The sequence below is a fragment of the Lactuca serriola genome, chromosome 1 (genome assembly GCF_051521515.1).
Source record: "Lactuca serriola cultivar US96UC23 chromosome 1, Lser_US96UC23_V15, whole genome shotgun sequence".
In the NCBI taxonomy this organism is placed as follows: Eukaryota; Viridiplantae; Streptophyta; class Magnoliopsida; order Asterales; family Asteraceae; genus Lactuca; species Lactuca serriola.
The window spans coordinates 130,663,242-130,690,634 of record NC_136408.1 but is presented as its reverse complement, the minus strand read 5'-3'; the positions used below and the strand labels follow the sequence as shown (position 1 = coordinate 130,690,634).

Sequence of the window (27,393 nt, the reverse complement as noted above, 5' to 3'; positions counted from 1 at the left end):
GATAGAATGCTATTTAACATATTTTATATATATAGGAAAGTTCATTATAAAGTTCATAAATCGCATGTGATTTGGATATATAAAAGCATATAAAAGAGTTTCTTTATATAATACACGATAATACTCGTGTGTTTTACTTGTAATCCCCCCCTTGAAAGCATATAAAGGAATTTATAAAATAATTAAAAGGTAAATTAAGGGGTATGAACTCACTTGAAAGTTTGAAGATAGCGAGATGGAAAACCGGGCAGAGTTTCGTCTCGGGAAACGGATTTTCCTCGGGATTCTCGGGAATCTCGGGAGTAAAATCGACCCTCGGGACTTGAGCAAAAAGACCAGAGCTTCGGGTTTGAACGGGCACGGAAAACGAGGCGAGATCGTGAGAGAAAGGAGAGAAATGAGCCCTTTTCTCGGAAGCCCTCGCATCCTATTTATAGGAGGGTCTGAGAAGCCTCGTACGCGGGACGTATGCTCATACGCAGCGCGTACGCGTACGTCATGCATGACCGAAGCCTCGACTGCCTCGGCTTCGGATGGGACGGGTTGCTGGGTAGGCGGGTCGGATGGGATGGCGGGTCGGACGGGACAGCGGGTCGGACGCTTCGGACGGGTCGGACGGGTCGGACACTTCGGATAGGGCGACGTGGACGATCAGAGGCCAAGCCTCTCGGGTACGCTGGGCGTACAGGGGTACGCAGCGCGTACCTCGGATGAGGACGCTGACTCCTCTTCGGATAAGGTCCGAATTTTAGTTTAAATAATTATATAATTTATTTAATAAACTTCAAAAATTCATATCTTCTTCATACGAATTCCGTTTTCGATGGTCTTTATATCCACGCGTAGGTGAGACTACGCTCTACAACTTTCGTTTAGACTCCGTTGGCGAATTCCATAATTATTTTTATTATTTATTTTATAACTCATTGTGTTTAAGGAACTTCTTTGAAAATTCATAACTTCTTTATCTGCTGTCGTTTTTTGCCAGACTTTTTACCGCTGGAATACCATTGTCGAGACCTTCGATTCTCGTTTAGGTCATTCCGGCCAAAAGTCGCTCGATCTCCGATTCGAGTTTTTAGCTGTCTGTTGTTAAGCCGAACTTGGAAAAATCATAACTTCGCTATATGAAGTCGGATTTGGGCGTTCTTTTCACGTACGATCATGGTTTAAAGACATTTAAATATAGAAAGAATTTAAATAGAACTATTTGGACATTTTATTATGAAAGTAAATTTTATTAACTCAAAAGTGGTTACAATACTTGACCTTTTAGGTCATTACAAAGAGTTGAAATATCGGGTTGTCACATTAATACCCATGACCTTTCATTTCCATAGGATCCATGGGTTAAAAACTCCATGGACTATCCATGCAAGCGTAGCGCAACCTAAATGAAGTTGGTCCATACTATATATAAGAGTCCATATTTAATTAGTTCCTTTTGATCACTAAATTAATTCTTGATCAATACTAATTAAATAATATGATTTCATATTAATATATTAGAACTTATAATATATTAATATAAATCATAAACATACTATTCTCAAAAGACTATACATGCAAATTGTTCCGGTAAAGTGCAGCCCAAATGGACCATTCCAAATCGGGTCAAGTACATATCAATTATAGTTATGGACTTAAACACTAATCCAATAGAGTACACTTATGAAATCAACGAGTTCACCATCATAAGGCTCCTACTCATTGAGTTCATACATGGACTCGTCGAGCACGCCGTGGAAGAATCTAGAATTGTCATTTTTCAGTTTTTGAAAATCACACAATTGCATCAATATAATAGAAAAAACTCATGGATTTGATACCAGTATTGGGTTTTATGTACTATAACATTCCTATGGTGCATATACAACCCTAATGCTTTGGATCTAAGTTTTCTCTAATTATACATGCAAAAATATTTTCAAAACCATGAAGCGTAAACTAGCATGCAAGGTGATATTTGAATCATAAAAACTAGTTAAGATATTACCTTGTATAGTAGCTTGAATAAATTGGCCACAAGAAAGGTTAGCACCCCAAGTGTGATTCCTCAAATGGAATTACAAAACACCAAGAGCAATTACGATGAATATAGAGAGGTTATGGAGACTATAAAATCGGTTCTTACTCTTCAAATATAACTGGTCATCGATTTTGGACTTAGATATATATATATATATATATATATATATATATATATATATATATATATATATATGTATATATATATATATATATATATATATATATATATATATATATATATATCTTAGTAGAATTCCAAGGGTCATGTGTAACCCTAATGTATACCAATAAGCTTATGATCCACCCACTTGATTTGGATAACCACTTCATGGACTAACCCATAAGCCCATCACAAATCAAATCATGGATCATTAGCCCAATCCTTATGTATCAATTTAATTAGTCTGTTTTGATCACTAAATTAATTTTTAAATTAATTCTTGATCAATAATAATTAAATAATATGATTTCTTAATTAATATATTATACTTATAATACATTAATAAATCATAATTAACCTCTTCTGAAATATCCTTCCTCACATATTGCTTTGATGACTACAACCCAAATGGACCATGCTACTATCGAGTCAAGTATATACAAATTATACTTATGGGCTTAGACACATTTTCCAACACAACCCATATACAGGATGAGACCTTTGAGACCAAAAAGCAATATGTGTGCCATGTGTACTCGCATGCAGCACAAACCTTTATGCATTTGGTCCTTTTGTCTATTCTTTTATAGATATTTTGAGACGAGATCGATGAGTTGCGGGTCATTTATGTAAAATCCCAAATTACGAGACCAAAAATTTCATTTTTAATTAATTGGTTGATAAACCTTCCATAAGAAAACATAGTGAAGACATATCATTTCATAAAACTAATACCTCAAGTCTGAAAACCAAACCATAAATATAACAATGTCATAGTACAATCCCAAGAATCTCATAATGTGGAAATCCAATGTGTGTGTGTGTATGATGTGCAACTACCATGCCAGCTCTTTCCCCTTCGCTGAAGAGGTACCTAAAATAAAACTGAAAAACTGTAAGCACAAAGCTTAGTAAGTTCCCCCATCTTACCACATACCATACAATCACATAATATACATATACTGTCAGGCATATCTGGGTGCTCGACCTACCCCATCGGTCCTCTCGACCGGATACTGCCTAGCATACCTGGGTGCTGGCCTCCCCTTTGGTCCTCTCGACCGGATACTGCGTAGCATACCTAAGTGTTGGCCTTCCCTTCGGTCCTATCGACTCGATACTCCCTTGCATACCTGTGTGCTGGCCTCCCCTTCGGTCCTCTCGACCATATATTGGGGACTATTTCACCCCTCTACTATTGCCACATAACATGAATCACATAATCATATGCTATCTAGCATGACTGGGTATGACTACCCCCTTCGTCCCTATCGACCGGAAATCTTGGGGACTATCTCCCATACTGCTACTAGCATATAACATCATATCATACTAGCACATAACATATCTTGTAGTAGCAAAAATAGATGAATATCACAAAGACGATCATCTAACATACGATTCTGACTGGTGGGCCGACATTGGTGTCTTAGACCCACATCTATTGGAAGGTAACTCACCTTGTAAGGCTAGCTACTGAACAGCTGATCGCCAGATGTCTGACTGCTGCTCCGGTGGTTCTCCGGCTATAAATCCATAAAACACTTAATCAGACATTTAGAACTACTCTTAGGTTAAAATGACTATTTTACCCCTGACGAAGTCAAAGTGAAAGTCAACTTCCAGTTGACCTGACTCGTCAAGTCCGAATCCCTATCCTTTCATTTGTCCTTCTTCATGCCCCTACTCGTCGAGTTTAGCAGCCCTAAAACATCCTCGAATAAACCTTCATCCGACTCGCCGAGTTGTATGAACAACTCATCGAGTTCATCTCCATCCTATGAATAAGTCTACCCTTAACTCGCCGAGTTGTATGAACAACTCGTCGAGTTATATGATTTCCAGGTCTGTGGCTAAGTCTAATGTGTTAGGTCACTCCCCCGGACCCCTCTAAGACCACTCTAACACTCACTAGGTTCCCTCGAACCACAAGAGAAAAGGGAAGTCAAACCATGGACTCGTCGAGTCAAAGAACGACTCGTCGAGTTGAGAATGACCAACTCTCATTTCTCGATTTCTGATGTACAAAACTTGACCGAAAGATAGATCTAGGCTTCTAAGATCGATCTAGCACGTAAAGCTACAAACTTTACATGCATGCATGGGACTATGAGCTCAAATGGCTCTAAATGAGACTCTTAAGATGCATAGGGTTCTATAAGGCTCCAAAATCAATCCCTTTTTGCCTTATAACCCCTCAAGGACCTTAGATCTGAAGTCTTAGCCCATAACCATGCTTACACTCATGATTGGTCACCAAGAATGGCTCCTAAAAAGACCTAAATCACTCTAAAAGCGGATCTTAAACATGAAAGATCAAGGTATCAACTTTATACCTCTAAAGAACTGCAGAGGGTGCATAAAATCAAACTCCTCTGGCCTCCTCTTGATTCCTCAAGCATTTCGTTTCTTTCTTATGTTCTAAAATCACCAAAAACCACCACAAAGGCCTTAGATCTTTACACAAACGATTAGGGTTTTATATGGAGAGTTCTTGAGAGCAATAGGGACGAAGGGAGGCTGAATGAGATGCTTAAATAGGGTGCAATCCTTTAAATTAAGGTTTTGTCCAGTCAGGGCCTACTCGTCGAGTCTTTCCGTCGACTCGTCGAGTAGATCATTAAACTCCCGTATCCAAGTGGCTCCAACTCGTCAAGTTGGCCATCAACTCAACGAGTTCTTGGCAAAAAAAGAATAATACTTGAATGAAATTCATACCAGGAACCGGGTGCTACAATTTAGCTCTTAACTGGCCATCACATCCATTCCTATAGGCCCCCGATGATCTTCTTGATTGGAGTTCCTTTATCTATCGCCTGATTGCACTTCTATCCAAGAAGATTATTGTTCCCCAGGCTCTTTCCTGTAGGCATGCAGATGAGTCCGGGTTAACAAATTTTCGGGAGCCATTTCTTACCTGTTTCGTGTAGGATGATAGCGGTCTTGAGCCTTTTGTCTTCCATGGATGGCAATGGGATGTTGTGGTTCCGAAGGTGATCTACAAAGAGCACTAGTCGGAGTTCTTTTTGATAGTCCGCTTCGAAAAAACGTAATTAAGATGAGATAACAAATCAATCGTTACTTTTTCCTGGGAGGCATATCCTGATCTTGCAACTTGATCAAGTTGGGGAGACGTCTAGGGATTATACAGCAGAGGAGACTATGAGTCCTCATTTTTATGCCAATCTTGACAATTGCATTGATGAGCAACCATAGGAGTACAGCTACATGCAGGTCCAGGGTCACACTAGGGGGGCCTATGTTTCTAGGACGGACAAGGATATTACCTTTAGATCTAATATCTATCAGTTGATATATCCATTAGTTGCTTCTACTATTTGGTCACCATGAGAAGTATGACGAGGTTCCTTCTAGCAACCTCTTCTATATGTTGTGTCAGACGCGGACTTAGGTTTGCCTCCATCTTTCCTTTGCTCTTGCTCTTTGATGATATGTTACGGCTATGGGTGCCATGCCTTCGAGCAAGATTTGTAGGGGACCTTGGGTCACTCGGTTGGCCCTATCTTATAAGATTGACACTAGTAGAATGGTCCATATGCCTATCATAGATATAGGTACTACCATTCTAGGAAAGATATAGGTGTTGATTTGGATCGTGGGGCGACAGTGGAGGATTTCAGATGATGATATAGTGGAGCTGATTAGACAGGTAGAGACTAAGGACATCCCTAATCCTACCTTTATGAAGCTTCAAAGACCTAAGCAAGCCGATCCTAATCATCCAGAGCTGACATTACACGATATGGTGTGACGTCTAGATGCTACACATGAGGAGTGTCATTGGATAATGGATTCGAGTTTTGGGGTGATCCAACATTTGCGGATGGACCATCCACCTTTTCCTTAAGTGGGTCCTGCTATTCTACCACCTGCTCATCCTGAACTCGATGGTACTGGTCCTTTAGGCATACATAATGGGGTACTAATGACAACAGGAAGGAGGGAAAGGAGGATGATGAGGGTGAGTATGAGAGCAGTGAGTAGGTTGATGTGTTTGGGTTGATGCTTCGTATTTTGTTACTTATTTCTGCTTATTTTGTAGGATACATTTGATACACTTATGTGTGCCTTTGATTTGTGTTTCTATTTTATCGTTTACCTAAACCTTATTCAGTCGATGTATATGTTTAGTCAAGACTAAACATAGGTGATCAAGCTACGTTTAGGATTGACACAAACTTTATATATAGAACTAGCTTAGATAATTGACTTATATATATATATATATATATATATATATATATATATATATATATATATATATATATATATATATTATGTTATTGATTTGTACACTTTTTCTAAGGTTGGTAGCTATTATTGCTTTATACTTCTAGGCTATCAAAATAGAGATTGGTCTGATGAGAAGTGCGGTAGGGCGGGACCATTTTAGCATATAGCCTTTCTAAAATCTAGCAACCCAAGTGACAGTTTAAACTAGTTACCTCTCACATAATTAGTCTATCAGTAGGGTAATTAATAGTAATACTTTTATTTATAGGTTTGAGTGAAAACCTAATCGTAGTATATGTCCTAAACTATAGTCGTACTTTCTAAAGAAATACTAATTAAGTATAGTAACTTTCTTTGATACCATTCTGTCATACCTTCCTTGACCGATGGTGGAAATGTCAAGTGGTTACGGTATTTAGATTTACCAAATCATAGAGTACAAAATATAATTATCTACTACACGAAACTCATCTGTCTTCGAATCGATAGTCCTTCCTTGCCTTGATCCTTACTCTATCCCAGGAACACATGCAATTTTTAGAAATATCAACTAAATGTTGCTGAGTTCATAGGTTTTGAGATAAACATATTGTCACACCCCAAAAACCACGAACGGCGGAAACGTTCAGGGGTGGAGGACGTCATGTACAGTATCACAACAGTGTATAATAGTAAACAAGCAACAACATCATCCATTGCATTTTAAGTAAAGTTTTATTACATGTGTGTTCTTTCATTGTAATAAGACACCAAAAATATATAATCAAAATAAAAGACGAGTCTTGTCTGCTCCGTCTTCTCAAAACCTAGCCACCGTACCTGACTACTCTTGACCTAAGAATACAAGTCATTTTGAAAGAGAGTATCAGCTTTAAAGCTGGTGAACTCATAAGTAATTAGGTGTCATTGTCTTGCATACTAAAAGCTGTTTTAAAAGTCATGTAAACCTTTAAATGAAAATGATGATGTAAATATGAAAAGCCCTAGAAAATCCCTTATTTTCTATCAGTTTGAGATGTAGTCTTCTACCAAGACCTGAATGTTTTGTTTATGACAATGTAGTCTTCTACCAAGACCCGAATGTTCTGTAAGTAAAATGATAGCTTTTCCTTTTCTATTGACTAGTACTAAAAGTGCTTAGTCTAACTCATCGTTTATGTGAATATATCACAAAATAAAGTAAAGTAGGAAAATGTAATTATGTAAGTATTACCCTAGGGTTACCAGGGATAACATGACATTGCTGAAGCGAAAGGTATAACCTAATGAACATCCGAAGATTGTTCAATTAACCTCTGTGGCGAACAGTAGGTTCCAGGAGTGGTTAGTCCCGTAACTGACTTTACATCGCTGTAGTCGAAGTAAATAACCTAATGAACATCCAAATATTGTTCAATTAACCTCTGTAGCGAACGGTAGGTTCCAGGAATGGTTAGTCCTGTAATTGTCTCCTAATATATGTAATAACAACCCAATGAACATCTGAAGATTGTCCAATTAACCTCTGTGGCGAACAGTAGGTTCCAGGAATGGTTAGTCCCGTAACTGACTCCTAATATATGTAATAACAACCCAATGAACATCCAAAGATTGTCCAATTAACCTCTGTGGCGAACAGTAGGTTCCAGGAATGGTTAGTGCCGTAACTGACTCCTAATATATGTAATAATAACCCAATGAACATGCGAAGATTGTCCAATTAACCTCTGTGGCGAATAGTGGGTTCCAGGAATGGTTAGTCCCGTAAGTTACTCTACATTGCTATAAGCGAAATAGATAACCTTATGAACATCCGAAGATTGTCCAATTAACCTCTGTAGCGAACAATAGGTTCCAGGAATGGTTAGTCCCGTAAATGACTCCCGTTGAACTGGGATGGGCTGGAATGATTTACTGAAGGTACTAATAAATCATCGTTACGAATCAAGTTTCAAGTATTCATGTAAGTATACACAGGTAATTGTATCTACGTAAAGGTATTCATGTAATGTGTTCTTGTAAGCGTATTCATGTATCATGTAAGCATATGTAAAGGTACTCATGTATCAGGTAATGTACTAGTAAAGACTCATGAATGAACTGACTCTTTTATGTTTCTTTGTAATAAGAATAATGTTTGATATCTTCTAACTATCCCTATGATAGTTAACTGAGAGGTAATTGGTTATTCAAGTAGGTTTATACACTCTTACTACTCAAGGGTGTGAGAAACTAAATGACAGATCTAGACTATAACATCAATACATATATAAGAATATAAGTGTATATGCATAGTTTAGTTCAAGAATGTAAAATGGTTTTGTAAGACATCTTATGGGTTTGGAACAATAATTAAAAATGACTTGATGTCATTTTAATAAACATTTCAAAAGTAAAACATTTGATAACAAAGTATTTTTAAGATTTAAAACCATTTCATGCATCACATTTTGTAGTATGTGAAATCTGTTAAATGACAAACACAGTTATAAAACACATATCAATGATTTAATAACATGTTTGTTTCTACTTGTATTCCCCCCCCCCCCCATTAATGCATTTAAAATCATTTAAAACATTGATTAGGGGTATGAACTCACCTGTAGTTGGTAGTTTAGATGAGTTGGACAGTGTAGGATTGTTAGGTGTCAAGTGAGGACTTATACACACACTACCATCCTAATGAACATATAATCACACATATATGCACTCAATTAGCCTCAAATTACTAATTGATAATGTTAAGACATCCTAGACATAATAAACACTTTATATAAGTGTTTTAAGCCCTAAGGATTGCATCTAAGCTATTGTGGGACAAGGTATTTGTGTTTAGGGTTCAAAAGGACCCCATATATGAGTTTACTCCTCATATACCAACACACATGGAGCTTACGGTTGTAAACTCTTGAGTTTACGGCCGTAAACTCCCAACCATGGGTGTATTGTGTGTTTTGAAGTTCCAAATGATTCCTAGAATTATTCCAACTTGGTGGTTAAATTCTTGGAAGGGTTTAAGGCATAGAAACACTCCCTAAAGGAGTTTACGGCCCTAAGGCCATTTCCTTTGGATTTTATGGTTGTAAACTCCCTTGGAATGTTGTTTTTGTTGTTTTCAAGCCTCAAGCACAAGTGGTATAGGTTCTAGGCTTTTATTCCAAGCATATGAAGACTCTTGACACACTTTGGTGCCCCTTTAATGAGTTTACGGCCCATGAACCATGTCATGGCCGTAAACTCACTTTGCAAGGTGATTCTTATGTGATTAAGGCCCTTGATTTATTGGGAACAAGTCTAGGTAAAAGTCCAAGGCTTTAGGTGCCTTAAAAGCACCATTTTGAGCTTGAATTTGGAGTTCACGGCCTAAGATACTCTTGGGCCGTAAACTCCCAATCATGGGTGATTCTTGCTTGATTTCATGTCCCTAATACACGCCTATACAAGTCCAAGGTAGTAGCATAACACAAGGGTCGGTCTAAGATTTGTTTCGGGAGTTTACCGCCCAAGAACACCTTGGGGGGTAAACTCCTAAATCTAGTGATTTAGCCTTCTAAATCATGTTATTAACACATATAAAGCTTTCTAACACTACTAGAAAGGGGTACTCACAATTTGGGATAAAAACCCGAAGATCCGTGAGTGAGAAAATGACTTTTCTCTAGTTGGAAATGCGAATAATGAATGAATTTGGTTCAGAATCCTATTTATAGTCCTGAGATATTTTTGGTAGAAAATATTTTTATTCCTGAAATGATCTCTAATATAATAGATTGTTGGAATAACAGTGTTGCACAAAACCCTAGTGCACCCACTCTCCTGATATTTCCTGAAGTGTAAACCCTGAATTACTCAAACTTACACGAAAAAGTCTGAAAATTAACTGTGACTGCTGTAACTCCTATTGAAGTGATATAGTTTGTACATAATGGAAATTTCGGGTTGTCACATCATCCCCCCATTAGAAGGAATTTCGTCCTGAAATTAGAATTTAAGCAATTAAGAAGTTACAAATAACTAAGCGAAAAGGTGAGGGTATTTTAGTTTCATCTGATCCTCACGTTCCCAAGTGAATTCCGGTCCACGCTTTACGTTCCAGCGCACCTTCACTATCGGGATACGGCTCTGATTTGTTTGCTTGACCTCTCCGTCCATGATCTCTACTTGTTCCTCCACGAAGTTGAGGCTCTCGTTGATCTCGATATTGTCGAGTGGTATAACAAGAGTCTCGTCGGATAGACACTTTTTCAAGTTCGAGACGTGGAAGGTAGGATGTACGTTACTGAGTTCTTGCGGTAGATTGAGTTTGTAAGCCACAGGGCCAATTCTCGCGAGAATCTCGAAAGGCCCTATGTATCTTGGATTGAGCTTCCCACGCTTCCCAAAGCGTATCAAGCCCTTCCAGGGTAAGACCTTCAGTAGGACTCGGTCGCCCACCTAGAACTCTAATGGTTTCCTACGCTTGTCAACGTAGCTTTTCTGTCGGTCTCTAGAGGCTTTCAGTCGTTCACGAATTTGAACGATCTTCTCTGTCGTTTCCCAAATGATCTCCGGACCTGTGAGAGTGCTTTCCGGAACTCATCCCTTAGCTAACTGGGTATCACCCACTTCATCCCATCATAGAGGGGATCTGCACTTTCGGCCATAGAGGGCCTCGAATGGAGCTACCTTTATGCTCGTAAGATAACTGTTGTTGTAGGAAAATTCAACAAGGGGTAAATGGGTATCCCAAGCTTTTCCAAAGTCAATCACATAGGCACGCAACATATCTTCTATGGTTTGGATAGTCCTCTCACTTTGCCCGTCGGTCTGTGGATGGTAGGCTGTACTCATGTCCAGCCTAGTTCCTAGGGAACTTTGTAATGACTGCCAAAACTTCAAAGTGAATCAACTATCTCGGTCCGAGATGATAGATAAAGGAACACCGTGCAGCCTTACAATCTCCCTAATGTAAGTTCTGGTAAGTTTCTCCATCTTGTCTGTTTCTTTGATCGGTAGGAAGTGTGTAGACTTGGTCAGTCTATCGACGATGACCCATATGGAATCAAGTCCACCCGTCGTCTTGGGAAACTTGGTTATGAAGTCCATAGTGATCTGCTCCCACTTCCATTCTGGTATCTCCGGTTGCTGCAGGAGACCGGAGGGTTTCTGGTATTCGACCTTGACCTTTGCGCAAGTAAGGCATTTACTCACGAAGGTAGCAATATCTGCATTCATGTTAGGCCACCAGTATAACTTTTTAAGATCCAGATACATCTTATCTAAACCTAGGTGGATGGAATAACGAGTGTTGTGAGCTTCCGTCATGACCAAGTCTCTGAAGCCACCGTGTTTCGGTGTCCAGATTCGATCCATGAGGTACAAGGCTCCGCCACCCTTGACTTCCAAGTTCTTATCCATCCCTCTAAGGGATTCACCAGCCACGTTTTCAGGTTTCAAAGCGTCGAGCTGAGCCTCCTTTATTTGCGTGGACAAGTGTGAATGGATAGTTAGAGTCAAAGATTTGACTCTATGACCAGTATATTCTTTCCGACTTAGGGCGTCAGCTACTACATTGTCTTTACCCGGATGATAACAAATTTCGCACTCGTAATCACTGAGTAGCTCGACCCACCGTCGTTGTCTCATGTTGAGCTCCTTCTAGTCGAAAATGTGTTGTAGCCTCTTATGGTCTGTAAAGATCGTGCTTTTTGTACCGTACAGGTAATGTCGCCATATCTTCAGAGCAAACACAACTGCTCCTAGTTCAAGATTGTGGGTTGTGTAGTTAACCTCATGTGTCTTCAGCTGTCTTGAGGCATAGGCTATGACTTTACCTCGCTGCATCAGAACACACCCAAGCCCTTGGTTTGATGCGTCCCAATAGACCATGAAGTCTTCTATCCCTTCGGGGAGGGACAGTATTGGTGCGGTGCACAAGGCTCGTTTGAGCGTTTGGAACGCTGTTTCTTGTTTCTCTTCCCAGTCAAAGGCTACACCCTTCTGGGTCAGTGTCGTAAGAGGTTTTGCTATGCGGGAGAAGTTCTGAATGAACCTGCGATAGTAGCCAGCTAGACCTAGAAATTGAGGAATTTCAGTAGGTGTCTTTGGTGCTGACCAGTTCTCGATGGCCTTAATTTTGGAAGGGTCCACATGTATACCTTCTTCGCTAACAACATGGCCCAAAAATTCGACTCGCCGAATCCAAAATTCGCACTTGGAGAACTTCGCGTAGAGCTTCTCCGATCATAATGTTTCTAAGATTTTACGGAGATGTTGGCTATGTTCCTCCTTACTTCAAGAGTAGATGAGTATGTCATCAATGAAGACGATGACGAACTGATCCAAGTAAGGACGACACACCATATTCATCAGATCCATGAATACTGCAGGCGTGTTAGTTAATCCAAACGGCATCACTACAAACTCGTAGTGCCCATAACGTGTTCGGAAGGCTGTCTTGGGAACATCCTCCTCTAACACTCGTAGTTGGTGATATCTGGATCGTAGATCTATCTTCGAGAAGTAGTTGGCTCCTTGAAGTTGATCAAATAAATCGTCAATACGGGGCAAGGGATAACGATTTTTAATGGTAAGTTTGTTGAGTTCTCTATAGTCGATGCACATGCGAAACAATCCATCTTTCTTCTTGACAAACAAGAACGGTGCTCCCCATGGTAAGAAGCTTGGTCGAATGAATCCCTTCTTGAGAAGTTCGTTAAGTTGACTGGAAAGTTCCTGCATCTCGGTCGGTGCCAGACGATAAGGAGATTTGGCTATTGGGATAGCTCCTGGCACTAATTCGATTCTGAACTTGACTTGGAATTGCGGTGGTAAACCGGGAAGTTCTTCTGGGAAGATGTCGGGAAAGTCACGTACTTCTGGGATGTTCTGAACGTCTTTCAGTTCTTGACTGGTATCGACGACGTGTGCGAGGAATGCATGGTACTCCTTTCGCAAGCACTTCTGGGCTTGAATGCACAAAATGATGCAAAGGCTCGTACTAGGTTTGTCGCCATAGATAATTAAGGTTTCATTGTTAGGAAGGTTAAGACGAACTACTTTTTCAAAGCACAAGATGTCGGCGCGAAGAAGACTCAACCAATCCATACTGATGATAACGTCGAAACATTTAATTGGGACTGGCATGAGATCTATCTTGAAAGTATGGCCATCTAAAGTTAAGGTACAACCTACATATATGCAGTTTGTACTCTCTGTTTTCCCGTTAGCCATTTCTACCGCGAATGAACTATCTAATGCACATGGTTTTTGTTTAGGCAGGTGTGCAAATTTGTGACTTACAAAACTTTTCTCTGCTCCACTATCGAAAAGTATGCAAGCATATGAGTTATCAAGGAGAAACGTACCAGTAACTATCGTAGGATCAGCTACCGCTTCCTCATGGCCTAGGGCCATAACTCTCCCTACTCCTCCAGCCATCCCTGCTTTAGGGCAATTCCTCTTGTAGTGGCCCACTTCGCCACAACCGTAGCAAGCTTGGCCCATATCGGCGTTAGGCACCTTGGCAGCCTGTGCTGTTGGCGTCCTGCAGACACGGGCTGTATGACCCTTTCTGTTGCAGTTAGAGCACTGCATCTCCTTGCAAGGTCCGTGGTGGTGGTAGTTGCACTTGGTGCACTTCGGAAGAGTTCCAGCATAAGTTTTTGCTGGTAAAGGGTTCGCAGGGACAACGGGAGTCACTGTGGCAGCATTGATTGCCACAAGTTGTTGTCTCTTGGAGGATCCTTGCGAAGCCCCCCTTTTCCTCTTAGACCACCCTTTCTTGTTGTTGTCAGGGTTGGACTTTTGCGGTACGGGTGTAGGGATTGTTGTGTTCTGAGGTTTTCGATGATCGATGAGAGATTGTGCCAGTTCCTTGGCGCTATCGAAGGTAATAGGCCTGGAAGCGATCACACTTGACTGGATCTGCGGCGACAGTCCCCAGATATATCTCTCTATCTTTTTGCTCTCAAGAGCAACCATATCGGGGCATAGATTTGCCAGATCACAAAACCTGTTTGTGTAGGTCGTGATGTCGGATCCAACTATCTGAAGACCCCAAAATTCCTGCTCGAGTTTCTGTACTTCACCTCGAGGACAGTATTCTTTCATCAGCATGTCCTTCAACTTTTCTCAGTTGATGGAATATGCCACCACCAAAGTCAGATAGTTGCCATGGCTGTTCCACCACGTTAGTGCTCTGTCAGAGAAGGTACAAGCTGCAAACTTGACCTTGTTGCCCTCCTGGCAAGCACATATTTCAAAGACGGATTCCATCTTTTCAATCCATTGTCTCAACACCATAACACCCCCGGTTCCATTGAAGTTGCGGGGTTTGGCGTTCGTGAAGTCCTTGTAGGTGCATTCCCAAGGGTGTCCATGGCTTTCGTCGTGGTTCGAGGGAGGTGCACCTGTTCCTGATCCACTAGGGGCAGGAGCGTTGATTGCTGACACAGGAGCTGCAACTGCTGCTATGAAAGCTGTCTGGAACATGTTGGCATCGAAAGGATTAGATGGTTGAAGAGGTTCAGGTGGTGGTGGAGGTGGTGGTATCGGTGTTTCGTTGTTTGGGTTACGTCTTGTATTTCTGCGTGGCGACATCTTTAACTATACGTTTAAAAGATGACGACATGGATAAGAATAAATGAACAATGAATGAGTTTCATGGACTAACTCCCCATAGCCTAACAACAGAATGAATAGAATGACTAAGTACTGATGATAGTATTTGGATAATAATTTCCATAAGATTAGATATCTATCAATTATACTGGAATCACAGATGTAACAAGTTCGGGAAAAATGGCCTAGAAGTAGGCCTTACATCAACCAAGATGGAAAATTTTGACAGAATTAAGACTATATCTTCTACTATTATTCAATTTTATATACGTATATGACTTAAAGTGGCATTTTGTTAAAACACGATGTCAAGTACTAGCCTTGGAACCAGGACGTGCGATGACAAGCTTTTTAGAACCTTGATAAACCTCTATGTTACAAGACCATGTTAAGAGTAAGAATTAAGTTTATGACCTTGAAATCATTGTAACTTGTATTTTGAAAATCTAACATATCAAGTCGTCATAATTTAAAAATCTAACATATTAACTTAGCACGGCAGTATACTTTCAAGATCTATGTTATTGTGTCACTATACTTTAGAAATCTAAACTTCTTTGAATTTGACGACCGTACTTTTTTCCATTATGGTGTTATACTTAGTGTTATTAATTATTATAGTTTAGTTTGTATCAACCTTTGTTCTACGAATTATTTTACTCACTATTCGTTGTGCTTGTTATTATTCCACCATTTATGTCAAAGAGATTACGTTACACTCATGGTTTCTCAAGAAGGAGTGATTATGCATTCGCAATTTACCCATTCTTGTAGCACCTGGTTCCTGGTACGTATTTCTTGTAATTAATATTCTTTAAATGATGCATATTTGCCTTGGACTTGGCGAGTTGAAGGACGAACTCGCCGATTAGAAGCGGGATAAGACACGGGGTCTAAGCTTTGGACTCGCCGAGTCGGTTCCCGGACTCGGCGAGTAGACCCTGTATGGGCAAAAACCCTAACCCGGGTGTTTACACCCTATTTAAACACTCTAACTTGGCCTCCCTTTCCCCTAACACTTCCAGAGAAGCTAAAGGACGAACCCTAGCCCCCTTTATTGTCTTGTGAATGATTTTGGCCTTGTGAAGGTAGTTTGAAGCTTAAGAGAAGAAGAAGAAGGTGTAAGAGTGCAAGGAAGGGAAGTAGAACCGACATCTACCCTACAAGAGGCTTCCATTCAGGTAGAAAAGTTCCTACCTTGATGACTAGTTCATTAAATCCCCTTTTTATTTCTAATAGGTGGTTTTCAAGCCCTAAAACCCCAAACTCCATGTGTTTGTGCTCTATGATCCGAAAGGACTTCAGATCTGGACCTTATGGGTATCTTCGAAGTATAAAGTCCCTATGGTTGTAGTTATTGAGGTCCCTGTTGAGTGTATGACCTCTTAAAGAGCTTGGATTTGCCTTTTTGAACTTATAGGGCCATGCATGCACGTAAAGTTTGCAACTTTAAGTGATAAGCATGCCCTAGGAACATAGATCTACGGTTTGGAAGCTTTGCATGTCTCAGATTTGGTCTGTATGGGAAATGGGTAGAAGGGACTCGGCAAGTTCTATGAAGATGGCCTTAGACTCGGCGAGTTGGAGGAACAACTCGGCGAGTCCTATGAAGATTGCCTGGAACTCGACGAATTGTTCTTCAAACTCGGCGAGTCATATGAACTCTTACTGAATAAGAAGGGTTTAAGTGTTGAAGGTCCAACCCTTCGTACATGCACGCGGAGTTAGCAATTTAACATGTAGCAATAGTCCCAGGAACCCAAATCCTCATAAAGGATGCTCTGGTGAGGATTTGGAAGCGAGTAGGAGATTTGCTCGTGGGGACTCGGCGAGTTGTTCTCGGAATCGGTGAGTCGGATCGCGAGGCGGTCCAATCGTCCCAATTAGTGAGTTAAAGGTGACTCAGTGAGTGGGAAGAGGGTATTGACGAGTAGGATTGGGTTAGCAGGAGAGGGACTCGGCGAGTCTGTGCCATGACTCGGCAAGTCTAGTCAACTGGAAGTTGACTTTGACCAAGGAGTTGACCTTGGACCAGGGATGGGTCAGTAATTTGACCTAAGGGTATTTCTGAGTGACTAATCTATGTTTATGATTTATAGTTGGAGGATTACCGGTTCAACAGTCAGGAGCTTACCAAGCAGAATTTCAGCAGCTACGTTCGAGGTGAGTTACCTTCCAGTAGTGGTGGGTCTACGGCCACAATGTCGGCCCACCAGTAGGACTTGTATGATTAGATGATTGTATCTGTGATATGCATCTAGTTTTGCTACTACATGTGATATGTTTATTGTCACACCCCCAAACCTGAACGGCGGAAACGTTCGGGGGCGGATGACTTCATGTGGTAGCGTAACAAATGAATACATAGTAAAGAAAGCAATACAACCATCATATATATATAATTGAAAGTTTACATTTGTCAAAAGTTACATGTTCAAAACCAATTACAATATGATGTCAAAATACGAGATTAAACTGGCGTCGTAGCATCCCTTCATCAAAAGCAAAATGAATACCTGAAATTTACTGATTTCCTGGGACATACAAGTAATTTTGAAAGAGTAGATCAGCATTTAAGCTGGTGAGTTTCATAAGTATTTAAATGACAATGTTTGTATGTGTTTAGAAAATCCTATATTTTCTACTAGTATAAAAGTAGCCTTCACTCAAGACCAATGTTTGTTTCTAAAATGTATGTAAGTGTAAAATAACCAATGAGTTTGAAAACCTTGTAAATCAATGCATTTTTTATACCCCTTGTGAGTTTTATAACCATACTATCGACTCGAAATGCCTATACACAACGTTCTTCAGGCGTTGGAATGTTATGACGTTTGTCACCCCAAACGGTGGACTGCAGCTAACAGTCAGGGTGCGGGTTGTCAAGCCCGTATAGATCTATACACAAACACCATGCTCCCCCTCCAAGGGATTCTGGTATATAATACAGGACTTGAAATGTTTACTCGAACGTACATGAAGTTAGTGTCTCACAAAACCGTGGTATAAAAACAGATCTACTTGTTAAAATGTTACGTTTGTTCTTGTATACGAAAGTGACTTCTTGAAATTCATGTTTCTAGTACATAAGAGTTAGAAATTTGTTCGTAAAACTATACCTATTATAGTTTTCTAAAAGCTTGTCTCGTTTGTTTAGAAATACCTTGAAAAGGAATCATTTGTTATGAAAGCATAGATTTTTGGTGTAAAGTCTATGATAGACAAGTATACATATAATCTAAGAAAAGTTTAGTTTATGCATGCATTACAACAATTTATATTTCAAAAGATAGAATGCTATTTTAAAATATGTTATATATATGAAAGTTCCTTATAAAGTTTGTAAATCGCATGTGATTTGAATATATGAAAGCATATAAAAGAGTTTATAGAACATTTAAAAGGTAAATAAGGGGTATGAACTCACTTGAAAGTTTGAAGATAGCGAGATGGAAAACCGGGCAGAGTGTCGTCTCGGGAAACGGATTTTTCTCGGGGTTCTCGGGAATCTCGGGAGTAAAATCGACCCTCGGGACTTGAGCAAAAGACCAGAGCTTCGGGTTTGAACGGGCACGGAAAACGAGGCAATATTGTGAAAGAAAGGAGAGAAATGAGCATTTTTCTCGGAAGCCCTCGCATGCTATTTATAGGAGGGTCTAAGAAGCCTTGTACGCGGGGCGTACGCTCGTACGCAGCGCGTACGCGTACGTCATGCATGACCGAAGCCTCGACTGCCTCGGCTTCGGATGGGACGGATCAGTCTGGCGGGTCGGATGGGACGGCGGGTCGGACGGGTCGGTCGGACGGGCGGGTCGGACGGGTCGATAGCCTCGCATAGGGCGATGTGGACGATCCGAGGCCAAGTCCCTCGGGTACGCAGGGCGTACAAGGGTACGCAGCGCGTACCTCGGATGAGGACGCTGAATCCTCTTCGGATAAGGCTTGATTTTTGAATTAAATAAATATATAATCTATTTAATAAACTTCAAAAAATCATATCTTCTTCATACCAACTCCGTTTTCGATGGTCTTTATATCCACGCGTAGGTGAGACTACGCTCTACAACTTTCGTTTAGACTCCGTTGGCAAATTCCGAAATTATTTTTATTATTTATTTTATAACTCATCGTGTTTACGGAATTTCTTCAAAAATTCATAACTTCTTTATCTGACGTCGGTTTTTGCCAGACTTTTTACCGCTGAAATACCATTGTCGAGACCTTCGATTCTCGTTTAGGTCATTCCGGCCAAAAGTCACTCGATCTCCGATTCGAGTTTTTAGCTGTCTGTTGCTAATCTGAACTTGGAAAAATCATAACTTCAATATATGAAGTCGGATTTGGGCGTTCTTTTTACGTACGATCATGGTTTAAAGACGTTTAAACATAGAAGGAATTAAAATAGAACTATTTGGACATTTTATTATGAAAGTTAATTTTATTAACTCAAAAGTGGTTACAATAGTTGATCTTTTAGGGCATTACAAAGAGTTGAAATATCGGGTTGCCACATTTATGCGCTAGTATGATATGATGCTATGCGCTAGTGACAGTAATGGAGATAGTCCCTAGATTACTGGTCGATAGGGCCGAAGGGGCATTCATGCCCATCCATGCTAGATAGATTATGTGATACGTGTTATGTGGTAGTAGTAGGGGTGAAATAGTCCCCATGCATCCGGTCGAGAGGACCGAAGGGGGAGACCAGCACCCAGATATACTAGTCAGTATCCGGTCGAGAGGACCAAAGGGTAGGCCAGCACCCAGATATGCTAGTCAGTATCCGGTCGAGAGGACCGAAAGGGTAGGTCGGGCACCCAGATATGCCTGGCAATATATATAAGTTATATGGTTATATGGTATGTGGTACAATGGGGGAACTCACTAAGCTTCGTGCTTACGGTTTTCAGTTGTTGTTTCAGGTACCTCTTCAGCCAAGGGGAAGGTGCTAGCGCGGTAGCAGCATATCACACACACGCTCTTTGTTTTCCGCACTATGAGACATTCTGGGATTTGTACTTTGACATTATTATGTTTTATGTTTTGGTTCACAGTCACGAGACATGTTTTTATTAAATGATTGGATCATATGATATTTTGTTACAAACATTTTGCAAATCACTTAATTAAAAACGAAATTTTTGGCTCGTATTTTGGGATGTTACAATTCTTTTGGCAGAAAATAAAACAAACCTTCGATAAAACATGCACAAATAGAAAAAATGAAAATTTATGTGTGGGATTAACATAAAAAAACGACAAAATTTTTTGATTCTATTAGTGATGAACTAAACCATTGCCATATTGTTTCATAAACAATGTTCTTTACCATATTTGATGAAAATTTTTTGGTATCTATTTTTATAAAACTAAAAATAAAAAGTGAAAAGGGAGTAATATATTTATTGATTGTATATAGTAGAAATGGTATCAAATCATTTGATTCTTCACTCACACACAAATTCAATCCAACACTCAAATGTAAACTGCTATTGAAAAATACAAACTATAACACAAACTTTATAATAGATGACACTCCAGCTAATTCTCCATCACGATATAGAAAACGTAGTTTAAACATGCTGGGCAATTATTGGCAGACATACCTTTTCCAACTGATTTAGCGCCTTTTGATACTCATCAAAATCCGCAAGCGGGCTTTCTTTAAGAATTTCGCTTGCTTTTTCTATGGCAGTCTCCATTATTTCTAGGTCTTTCTTATTAAACATCTTAGTAGTTTTTCCAATTTTCTTGATTTTGCTTTTCACATCGTAAATGTAGTCCTCTAATGCACTACGTACAGAAGTCGTCTTCTTGTACTCCTCGTCTTGTAATTTGTACTTATGAGCATCATCTAGCATTTTTTCTATATTTCGCGTTGAAAGTCTCTCCTTGTAATTGGTAATTATAATCCCTCTTTTTAGGCCAGTAGTTAATTCCACTCCCGAGCAATTTAGAATACCGTTAGCATCAATGTCAAAGACGACTCTTACCTTTGACTTGCCCTTTGGTGCACATGGGACTGCGACTTCAAATTTTCCCAACCAATTATTGTCTATAGCCCTACTTCTCTCACCTTGATAGACATTGAAAGTTATACTATCTTGGTTATCATAAACTGTACAATAATTTCTTTCCTTCTTGGCAGGTATTGAGGAATTTCTTTTAACTATAACAGATAAGGAGCCATCATGGATTGCTACACCAAGTGAAAGAGGTACAACATCTATCAACACTAAGTTGTCAACTTTTTTACCAGTGCAGCCTGTTAATTTTGCAGCAAGAACAGTTGCACCATATGCAACAGCCTCATCAGCATGGATCTTCTTAGAAAGCTCTTTTCCTTGGAAGAAGTCTTTCAACAATTGTTGTACCTTGGGTATCCTAGTTGACCCACCAACTAATACTACTTCATCTATGTTCCTTTTATTCATTTCTGCATCACTCAGACACTTCTCTACCATCTCTATACACTTACTAAAGAAGTCTTCATTAAGCTTTTCAAACTTTGCACGAGATATTCTCATAGAAAAATCAACACCATCTTGCAAGCTTTCGATATCGATAGTAGTATCAATAATTGAAGAGAGAACTCTTTTCGCTCTTTCACAAGCTCCCCTCAACCGAGATAGTGCTTTTTTATTCACACTGACGTCTATACTATGCTTTCTCTTGAATTCTTCCACAAAATAGTCAACCATTGCGTTATCGAAGTCCTGGCCACCTAAGTGAGTGTCACCGGCAACAGCCTTAACTGTTATCGTACCCTTCTTGTCAATGGTGACAAGAGAGACATCAAATGTACCACCACCTAAATCAAAGATGAGCACATTTATGTCACGAACTATATCATTCTTCATATCTAATCCATATGCAATTGCTGCTGAGGTTGGCTCATTGATAATCTGTAGAACATTAAGTCCAGCAACGTGACCAGCATCCTTTGTTGCTTGGCGTTGGGAATCATCAAAATAAGCTGGTACCGTGATGACTGCATCACGTACAGTTTTACCAAGGAATTTCTCTGCAGCTTCTTTCAATTTAATAAGAACCATGGATGAAATTTCCTCCGCAGAAAACTCCTTCTTCTCACCATTGTAAGTAACTACAATCATTGGAATGTTGTTACTTCCTTTTATGACATCGAAAGGCCATAACTTCATGTCTTCCTGAAGTTTGGTATCATTGAATCTCCTTCCAATCAATCTTTTTGCATCTGAATATCCACCAAGTTTATATTAATCAACGACGTATAATAATAGAGCTTAAAACAAAGGAGCAAATGAATTAAATGCAAACCATAAATAGTGTTGGTGGTGTTCATAGCAATCTGGTTCTTAGCACCTTCACCTATTAGACGTCCTCCATTCGTGAAAGCAACACAAGATGGCATAGTCCTATTTCCTTGATCATTGGATATGATCTCAACTTGATCATTTTGCCAAACACCCACACAAGAATATGTTGTTCCAAGATCAATACCAATAGCCGTACAACTTTTTCTATTCATGGCTGTTTTAGGTAAAAACCTACATTCAAAACATAATGACTATTCATTTTGATAATTATGCTCATTTAACTCTTCAAAATTATATGCATTTATGCAAAATATATATAGCTTTGAACAAAATAGTAAACAAAAAATATATTTAAAAAATATATGGATGGTTCTTTTATTTATTTATTTTTTATTTAAAGAAGTTATTTGAGTTATCTTCTCAAATAAATGTTATTTAATTTAACAATTTGTATGCATTGATTAATCAAACAATATTTTTTTCATTTAAAATTTATAAAAGGCATGAAGCTTAATTACGAGAAATGCCTAAACATTATAATCCAAAGTTGACTTTTTCTAATGTGTAAAAATAACCACGTGTTGCTCATCTTCAAACTATATATATATATATATATATATATATATATATATATATATATATATATATATATATATATATATATATATATATATATATATATATATATATATATATATATAGAGGTATCTCAAAAGTCATCATGGGACCCGATCCATGGAGCCACATTTTCATATAGGAGTATTTTACATTTTGTTCGGGTTCGGGGATGAGTTTTGGGGTGAGTTTACCCTCGCTTAGGTTTCAGGGGCAAGGATTTCCCTCCAAGATATCATGCGCACAGCCAAAATAACTTACATTTAACTATTTTCTTTCTCAAAATAAATGATAAACTTAAAATACTCATTGTGTAATATATGTTTTTTATTTTAATACTTAGTGTAATTTGTAAAGCTAAATGACATAAATGAGTTCAATTTTTTTAAAATAAGGTTCAACATTGGATTTCAGACCAAACATATGGTTACGGGGAAACGTGGGTCAGATTGGGGATGGTCTTCAAATTTATAAGCATGATTGGGATGGGGAAACACACGAATTTAGGGTTGGGATCCGAGTCGTGGGAATTAGACAAATTTTGTGGCTTGGTCCGGGGCAACTATTTTCGCTCATATATATATATATATATATATATATATATATATATATATATATATATATATATATATATATATATATATATATATATATATATATATATATATATATATATGTGTGTGTGTGTGTGTGTGTGTGTCTTTTTTGAGACAATGTTAATTATGGAAGACATGGGACACGATCAAAAATTAAAAAAAAAATCTAAAATGCAAAATAAAATGAAAAATCCAAAATAAAAAATTTAAATATTATTTTTATCATTTAATTTACCCAAAATATAAAAATAATTAAAAAAAATTTCATTTCTTATGAAATATGTATGAAATACTCTAATAAAATATTATATTTAAATAATTTGAATAGAATTCTTAGATTGATGGAGTATTCTAATATTCTTGTAGAATAGTTAGATATGTTATAATATTATAATGTTTTATTAAAATTGTTAGAATTATTAAAATATCCAAATATTTTATTAGAGTATTAGAATTGTTTGAATGTTTATAGTCTAATATTCTAAAAAAAAATAGAATATTCCAACAATTTTGTTTAAATATTTATGTTGGAATAATCGAAGATATTTATACTAAAAGGACAAAAGAACCGAAGAAACTGAATTGTGGAAGAAAATGAATGTAATTTTAATCACTAGTACTAAACGTTGAAAGATGTCGTAAGATATTAAAAAGGTTGAGAAGCATACAATTCTTAAGGAAATTACCGAGTGTCAATAAAAGCAAAAGAAAGGAATATGGTTCTTATCACGCACCAATCATTATCTTTTCATACTGTCATCGAGAACCGACTAACTACCACCCCTAATCAGAAATGAATAAGGAAATGGAAGAAACATATTTTCTAGTTCAAGTATCATTAAAAACACACGCAAAATTGAAACAATATACTGAAAAATGGGCAAAATGACTTCAAGGGGCTTAATTCGTTAGACATTCTGCAAAATTGCTTGAACTACTCAACAATTCTTCGGTTGATATATATATATATATATATATCAAGTGTCAATTTGTTTTGAAAAAAATAGAGAAAACTATGGTTTTAATAAATTTAAATCTATTTTTTTGAAAAGTAAAATCTAAAAATACATAACATAATATTTAAAAAATCACTTTTCATTAGCAATATTCTATAAAAATCTTACACTTATAATGTTCTATTAAAATATTACATATATATAACAAACTATTAGAATATTATATGTAGCATATTTTTACAATATATTCTTTATTATTTGTAATACTTTATAAGAATATTACACATGTGTAATATATATATATATATATATATATATATATATATATATATATATATATATATATATATATATATATATATATATACTTTATAAGTTAACAATATTGAATAGTGTTCTTTATTTTTTTTTAATTTGAATATAAAAAGTAATGATATTTTTAAATATGTATTTCCACTTCCGGTAATTATTTATTATATTTTTCATTTTTTATTTTTTGACATCAAAATATAAACTAGAAATACATCAATTGTCTCTCAAAATCAATATATATATATATATATATATATATATATATATATATATATATATATATATATATATATATATATATAGGGTTAGGTTCATGTGACACGGCCTAATTTTGTAAGACCGTAAGACGTATTTTTTTATTTATTTATTTATTTATTTATTTTTAGTTAATTCAAATTCCGAAAATAATATTTAAAAAAAGAATTTTTTGATTTTTCCATTTATTTTGCATTTTAAAATTATTTTTAGAATATGTAGAGTGTAATATTCTATTTAGAATATTTCACGTATTTTTCAAAAAAATTGAATTTTGTTTTTAGTTAATTCAAGTTCCGAAAATCATATTTAAAAAAAGAATTTTTATATTTTTCCATTTATTTTGCATTTTAAAATTATTTTTTAAAATATGCCAGTGTAATATTATAGTTAGAATATTTCACGTATTTTTCAAAAAAAAAAAAAAAAAAAACGGGATTTTTTTTTTATTTTTTTTAGTTAATTCAAGTTTCGAAAATAATATTTAAAAAAAGAATTTTTGGATTTTTCCATTTATTTTGCATTTTAAAATTATTTTTCGATTTGGTCTCACGGTCTCACAAAATTAGAATGGTCTCAAATGAACCTGAACATATATATATATATATATATATATATATATATATATATATATATATATATATATATATATATATATAAACTTAAAAGTTCTAAGAACTCCATATAGATAATAGATGTTTTTCTGCATAATATTTAAAAAAATATATAATTTTTGACTAGCATCTAAGAGAAGCGTCTATAACAATTTTGAATTTGTTTTTGGTATGAATATACAAATGCATATGGATATATGCATTGTATATATATTTTGAAAAATGTTTAATATTTCTTTTTAGTTTTTTTAATGAATTTCTTCCACATATAATTTGGTGTTGTTTATCTTTTCATGAATATGATCTTTATATGTGCATATATAGTTATACATATATACGTATGATCTTTTTATAGAGAGAGAGAGAGAGAGAGAGAGAGAGAGAGAGAGAGAGAGAGAGAGAGAGAGAGAGAGAGAGAGAGAGAGAGAGAGAGAGAGAGAGAGAGAGAGAGAGAGAGAGAGAGAGAGACTAACCGATTATTATGTGATAGGCTCTTGTTCGTCTATATCTTCTACTTTATAATGTTTACCTTTTATTTTTGAATGTATGCATCTACTCCTCCCCATCCTCTCATCTATATATACAAACGAGTTACAAAATTATTTTATTGTCCTTTTCGTTTATCCAATATTTTGAAGACTTCAAGTCGTCTTATAATATTTGGGAGCTTTAAAATACTTGATGGGAAATGATAAACCTAGAATATGCGACAGAGTCTAATATAATTTATATATATACAACAAATGATAGACTAGAACATGCGACTTAGGCCAAAGTCTAATGTAATTTACGTATATAAAAAAATGATACCAATAACAAATTTAATGTATGAATCTAGTCCTCCCCATCTCCTCGTCGATGATTGTGTTAGCACACCAATTACAAAATTAATTTACTTTTATACCTACTTGATTTTGTTAGCATTATAAAATTATTAGGTTGTTTATAGTTTGTGTCGGTCTAAAGCCCAATAGCTAGGTTTAACCTTTTGACTTTTCTATTTATATTGTCTTTCACTTTCATTTGTAGTTATACTCTCTTTGATTATTTAATAACAAAATAATAGCATTTCATTGTTTATTAGTTTAAGTAGTATGTCTTGAGGATATGTTTTTGTACTTGGCTTGTTTTGTTTTGTTTCGATTTTTCGAGGATTCCAAATGTTGTTTCTAACCATTTGATTTTGGGGTTTCTTAGCGTTTTCCGCACTGTGATTCGTCTTGAGAATACCATCGATATCTTGCCACTATTTAAATTTTGCGCCACGTTTTAATATCAGAGTATCGTTTCTCTCTCCATCACTTTATTATCACGGCGTTATATTTGGACATAAAGCATCTTTTTATTTTCGATTTTTGTTATTGTTCGAAGTTTAGTTCGTGTCATTATTGTTGGTATTTTTTGATTTTGAGGTTTTACTATTCTTGTTGAATGTTGTTGTTCGTTATTAGTTTCGACTGTTTGATTTGTTTGTTTGTTGTTGGTTTGAGATTATTGTTTGATTCTGTATTGTTAATATGATCACAATGATAGAACAGTTCAAAATGTTAATTTTGATGAATGTGCTTACTACGCATAAAAGAACTATTGGAGGAAGATAGGTCAATCTGGATTATTTTAGCCATCGCTTCACCCTATAGTAGAAACTAATGTTCATCTTAACACCACGTTATCTTATATGTTGGATCCTCAACTTCTTAAGCATTTCAGACAGTTTCATGC

At 37.1% G+C, this 27,393-nt stretch overlaps 1 protein-coding gene across 1 annotated transcript; it reads right to left on the bottom strand.

Annotated features, from left to right (window-relative positions):
- Window positions 1-20,408: 20,408 nt before the first annotated feature.
- Window positions 20,409-26,221, bottom strand: LOC145098690 (heat shock 70 kDa protein 3-like). Its single transcript, XM_079036302.1, has 3 exons — window positions 26,145-26,221; window positions 22,325-22,554; window positions 20,409-22,241 (listed from the first exon to the last, which is right to left on the bottom strand). Exons 2-3 carry the CDS (start codon window positions 22,533-22,535, stop codon window positions 20,599-20,601), a joined length of 1,854 nt encoding a protein of 617 aa, XP_078892428.1. The 5' UTR covers window positions 22,536-22,554; window positions 26,145-26,221; the 3' UTR covers window positions 20,409-20,598.
- Window positions 26,222-27,393: the final 1,172 nt, after the last annotated feature.

What these genes read in the sequence shown, in the direction of transcription:
- LOC145098690 (XM_079036302.1), bottom strand. Translation starts at nt 22,535, where the DNA reads ATGAATAGAAAAAGTTGTACGGCTATTGGTATTGATCTTGGAACAACA. An exon ending in CACCACCAACACTATTTATG is followed by an intron (nt 22,242 to 22,324) that starts GTTTGCATTTAA and finishes GTGGATATTCAG; the next exon opens with ATGCAAAAAGATTGATTGGA.